Source organism: Rosa chinensis, chromosome 1 (genome assembly GCF_002994745.2).
Source record: "Rosa chinensis cultivar Old Blush chromosome 1, RchiOBHm-V2, whole genome shotgun sequence".
In the NCBI taxonomy this organism is placed as follows: Eukaryota; Viridiplantae; Streptophyta; class Magnoliopsida; order Rosales; family Rosaceae; genus Rosa; species Rosa chinensis.
The window spans coordinates 6,618,293-6,623,567 of record NC_037088.1 but is presented as its reverse complement, the minus strand read 5'-3'; the positions used below and the strand labels follow the sequence as shown (position 1 = coordinate 6,623,567).

The 5,275-nt window shown below is 43.7% G+C and overlaps 1 protein-coding gene across 4 annotated transcripts; it reads right to left on the bottom strand.

Moving 5' to 3' along the window:
* Positions 1-303: 303 nt before the first annotated feature.
* On the bottom strand, positions 304-4,839 carry LOC112191800 (zinc finger CCCH domain-containing protein 53). 4 transcript variants are annotated; one of them, XM_040515764.1, is made up of 10 exons: positions 4,518-4,839; positions 2,980-4,193; positions 2,711-2,899; positions 2,416-2,601; positions 2,224-2,309; positions 1,935-2,123; positions 1,627-1,795; positions 1,322-1,540; positions 1,137-1,227; positions 304-1,032 (listed from the first exon to the last, which is right to left on the bottom strand). In XM_040515764.1, the coding sequence occupies exons 2-9, from the start codon at positions 3,987-3,989 to the stop codon at positions 1,149-1,151; spliced, it is 2,127 nt and encodes a 708-aa protein (XP_040371698.1). In that variant the 5' UTR covers positions 3,990-4,193; positions 4,518-4,839; the 3' UTR covers positions 304-1,032; positions 1,137-1,148. The 4 variants fall into 4 exon arrangements, with proteins under 4 accessions (XP_040371698.1, XP_040371696.1, XP_040371697.1 ...); XM_040515762.1 differs by having other exon boundaries at positions 1,878-2,123; positions 4,518-4,837; XM_040515763.1 differs by having other exon boundaries at positions 1,878-2,123; positions 2,422-2,601; positions 4,518-4,836.
* Positions 4,840-5,275: the final 436 nt, after the last annotated feature.

The window sequence follows — 5,275 nt, the reverse complement described above, 5'->3', positions numbered from 1 at the left end:
CTCCATCCGTGCACTTTTGTCATACGTGTGTAAGTGGGCATCAACATCCTCTCGGCCTTTTCTTTCACCTCACTCACATGGTGTGGGTCCCGTCCCCAAATCTGGTCATTTAAAAAATAAAAACCACCCGGGCCCCCCACCCGCCCCGTCAGCAAACTCCATGTAACATCGTGCCCCGTGGTCCCCACATACGATTGAATAAAAATGGCAATGCTTTTTTCGCAAAGAGACAAGATGTTTTCTCAGATTTCGAAAAGGCAATTGTAATGGTGCAGAGACAGAGAGAGAGAGAGAGTGACACGGTAACAGTAGAAAACTCGCGCTTTTTTACTTTCTGATTTTTTCCTTCCTACATTTCTTTCTTTTCTTACTGTTTGGTACAAGAACAAATAGTACAAGGTGCAGCAACCACATGGATTGATAAAGGTCAAAAAAAATTTCCCGATATCGCAACTGTGCTACAGCCGAGCTGATCTCACTCCAAGGCTTCAGTGTAATTGTTACAAAAATCACACTTTCTTCTTTCCTCAGCTTGGCTGCTCTATAGCTTCTTCTGGGTTCTGCTTCTTCTTCTGCTGTACAGACTTGATTACACTAGAAAAACACTAAGTAACACAGAGACACACTATTAGACTAGATTTTGGGCACCATTTGTTGAGAACTGGGCGAGACACCAATTCACTTTTACGGTACCCAAAAGTTACAAACTAAATTTATGACCGTGTTGGTGATTCCTTTGTCTCTCTTTCTTTTTAAACCTGTGGTTCCGACTTAAACTAGAGAAAATGGGATGTGACGAAAGACTTGGTAGTAGTACAAAAAGAAGAACAAAGAAAAAAGGAAAACCCGAGGCTGACCCACACTTCCTTTCGCTTCCCTTCCTTTAGTGCCTTTTACGTATGCATTTTGTATGGTAGTAAGTAGTATGGTATTTTCTGATGAGATGGTGCTGGTGGAGATTTGGATTCTTTTTCTACAGATTTTGGTGGTGTTTTGTTTGGTTATTCTTAGAAACTTGCGTTGATCCTCCCCCTACAGAAACAAAAACAAAACAGGCCATGTTAATCACTTAAAGTATGTTATTTCTGGATGTTGAAACAAACCCTGATCACTTAGTTTTGAAAGTAACTTGATACCTAATTTAAGGCTTAGGAAGTTCCAACCGGGCATTTCGGCCCCCCTGCGCCGGCGGCATACATCCCTATGGCTCCATGGCCGGAAGACAACCTGAATTCCCAAAATGCAGATTTTCCGAGTTAGAATTCAGGCATGCAATATTAAATATTTGGTAGATATTTATAGAAGTGGATTGGGGGGTAACCTTGGAATTTGGCAGTTAAAGGACTTGAAAGATGCCATGTCCAGTGAGGAAGTGGCTGGCACTGGCAGTAGGGAAGTAGCCAAGTTAATGTTAGCTGTTGCAGCTGAGGCATCAGATGAATCATTGGCCTCACTAGCCGCGACCGGGAATGCAGACAAGTAATCCCGGGCTCCTTTTGTTGGAGAAGCAAAAGGGCTGTCGGGGAGGTTGTGCTCCAAGCTGTAGTCGATTAGGAAGATTCATAAGGTCAACAATTTGGAAAAAAAATGCCGCAGAGACTTGGCATAATGCAAAATCATACATACCTTCCTAGCAAACCACTGACATCCTCATCATGGGGGCTTTCCTTGCCACTCCCACTGTCGTCACTGTTGGCACCTGATTCTTTACCTGTAGCAACGGTTGCTGCCACCTGAGGCTGCTGGTCTGCTGAGAGAGCTGAAGAAATGGGTGGCACTGGACTAGCGCAGTTCTCTGCAGTTCAGCACATTTAAAATGTAAGCAACCACACTGAAGCATGAAGGCGCTCATTGTTACTATATAATAGCAAAACTACCTTTAGTAACTTCTGGGTTATGAAATGAAGGATGCACAAAGTTCTGATTGAACATACTGGGGGACTGAGTAGGAGAATTAACCGGACTGCTGGCAGAAAGAGCTCGGTGGTGATGCTTCTTGACATCAAGAAGCTGCAGACCCATTAGCCTTCGGCTTTGAAGTTCAAGTGCTTGCTGAAGCTCAGCTTGCTCCTCCAGCTTCCTCCTCCACAAAATGTCTTGGGAGTTGTAAAACATCCTAGCTCCTAGATGATTCAACCCAAAAAAGAAAAAAACTACATTCAGTCGATGAAATAAAAAGAGATCATCTAATTTGAAGCATACATTCCTTGTGAGAAAAGTTACCTAGCTGGAGATCATAAGGGTCTCTACCATCAAGGCCAGTAGGTGTGCCACAGGGTGACAAATCTCCTCTTTCCACTTGTTGCTTCCTAGCAAAAATAACATGCAAGGACCATTAGCTTAATATATCAAATAAGCGGCGATTAGTTACGCAATTAATTAGAGAAAACAATAAATGAGAAGTGAAGAGTGTGCCTGTACTTGTCCTGAACTTTGCCCTTCTCCTTGTAAGGCTTGACCAGCACTCGAGCATCACACACAAAATGAGGGTTCCCTTTCGCCAAAATATGCTTCACAGTCTCCGGGTACACAAATGTAACAAACCCAAACATCCTCTTCTGCTGGTATGGAATTCTCACATCTTGAACAGGTCCATAAATGCTTCAATATTCCATTACCAAACAAAGTCAGCAAAACACAACACACCTATTATTTCACTAAGCGCATCAAAATAGCAATACAAGGGTAAAAACACATGAGAACAAAAAACCTGAAGTAATTGGACACGTCTTCTTCTCTGAAAGTGCTATCAGCTGGAAAAGTCAAGTATATCTGCCTTGAGGCTGGGTTCACCATCCCAGCCCCACCGTTCATCATTGGAAACTCGTTCCTTTCCATCCGAGGAGATCGACTAAATTTGTGGATATCATCACCCATCATCAAGGCTGCGGCAGCCCTACTAACACAACGAAGATTAATAAGAACAAAAATAAAACCAATATAAATTCCAATTTGTTGATTAGAAGCTGTTTTAAGTACCTCTGCGCATCAGTTTGTTGCTGCTGAATAAGGAAGTTCACGCACTTAGAGGAGTAAGGAAAAGAGTTGGCTGAGGCCATGAGCTGGGAAGCTGCAGCCAGTCTTTGCTGTTGAGCAGACTTGGATCTGAGAAGTGCTTCATGGCACGACTGGTCCATCATCTCAAGCTTGCTTGGTGAACCAACAAGTGGAACACCATCCGAACCCAAGTCCCCGATTCCACCACCATGCAAGAATCTACAGCTAGTTCCATTCTTGCAGTACCCTCTAGCATAGTACAAACAGGGCTTCCACCCGAACCCAGAATTCGGGTCTTCCAAGCACACATCACTGACGGAGCAGCTCCGGCGGTGAAGAGCCCCACCACCGCCCCAGTTCCCGGAGCCACCGTAGGAGGAGTAAAGGGTCTGATCAGAACCATTAGTTGGGCTGGAAGACAAGTCTGACTGGGGGTAAAACAAATCAGGGGATTTAGGAGCTCCATCGTTGAGAAAAGAGAGCTGGTCCTGAAGCTGAAACTCCTCGAGCACATGGTCGGGTCCACCGTTTCCGAAAAAGGGTAGAGATGAATTCATCATGGAAGATGAAGAAGACACGTTAGGAGCCATGTTGTTGGGACTCATCATCATACTCTCGTCTTGGTTTCGAAGCTCGGAAGACAGAGCAGCCCAAGTAGAAGCAGAAGAAGATGGGTTTGGTATAGTGAGAGATAGCCTTGAGGAAGCAGAGTTTTGCCTCGAAATAGCGATTGGGTTGGTGGAGAGGAAAGGCGAAGGAGAGGAAGGCGTGGTGGGTGTGGATGGAGAGTTGGATATGGGCATTAGTCCCAAGTCCTTCCGAGCCTTGAGAATCACAGAGTGGAGAAACGCCTCGGGGCCGAAAGCTAATCGTATCATCTCCTTCTCTCCATGGTCTTGGATTAGAAGAAGACCCATGATTTTGGAAGCATTTTCTGGGTCCAAGTTTGTGATCCTTGAGAACACAATCCTTGTAGCTTCATAGGAATCCATGGCTGTGGGTTGGTGCAAAACTTCACCGCCACCAACCCTTCAAAATTAGGATTTGCCTTTGAGAGGGACACAGAGAGAGAGTGTGTGTGTTCTCTGTGAGAACAAGTAAAATTTTCTTTCTCAACCACACACCAAAACCTTTTACCTACCAACTTGTGATGAGTGGAGAGATGATGAGTGTCTTTCTTTTCTCCTCTCTTATTCCTGCAAAACCCATGAAAAAGAAAGGTAAAGAGAGGCCCAAAAGGAAAAGGAAAAAACCATAAAGAAAGTTTTGAGTGTTAAAAGTAGGAGTAGTGTTCATGCCTTTAATTGTTAAAAGGAAAGGAAAACAAAAAAAAACTTTGGTGGTTGAATTTCTCACAAAAAGAAAACCAAAGAGAAGCAAAAGTTGCAGGAGAGTCATAACCCTGAAGAAACAGCAAGGAAACCCACAAAAAAACCCATTCCCTTTCTTCTAATAAACAATCTGTTTCTTTGCCAAATTAGAACCCAAATCCAACTCTGATTCAGAAAAGTACAACTTACCCATGAAAGATAATACTGGTCTTCCTCTAGCTTCTCTGTCTCTCCCAGCAGCTCAACTACTTGAAGCATATTAAGATTTTTCCTTCCTAGTCAAACTTCTAATACTAGAACTTGTGTGCTTTCTAGGGTATTTAAATTTTGCAGCAAGAACAGAGCAGCAGAAGAACCATCAATTGCTTCACCACTGCTGCTGTCTGTCTCTGCCGCTGTGCTGGGCTTTTTGGGTTCTGAGCTAATAAGAACTACTTGGAGCTCTCTCTCTCTCGACAGATAGATTTTTCTATTTCCACTCTGTCCTCTCTCCTCTCTCCCTCTCTCTCTCTCCTTTGAAGTCTTATAGGGTAGTGAGTGAGGGGGAGTGAGTGAGAGCGCGTGTGGAGTAGCGCGTTGGGTTGTTTTCAGTGGATCCAGATCTGTGCTTCAAATACTGCACGTTCTCTTGCCTGTAATCACTGACACTCTCTAACTCCTTCTCTCTCTTGTTTCTCTTTCCTTCCCGAACCTAAACAAACCTGGCTGACTCCACACACTCCCCCACTCGAGTGTGTCGCACGCGGCAGTCAAAACTTTGGTTGGGAAAGGAGTGACAATTTATGAAGCGACTCGCAGTCGATGCAAGTTTACCAGATTTAGATTTACTTCGCTTAACTACAGGTTACAGGACAATTTACTTTTTGCATTTATGAGTTGGACAATGTGAAAAAAATTAAAAGAACAAAAAAATCTAAATAGTTGTTTCAGCGGTTATGTACATTGAT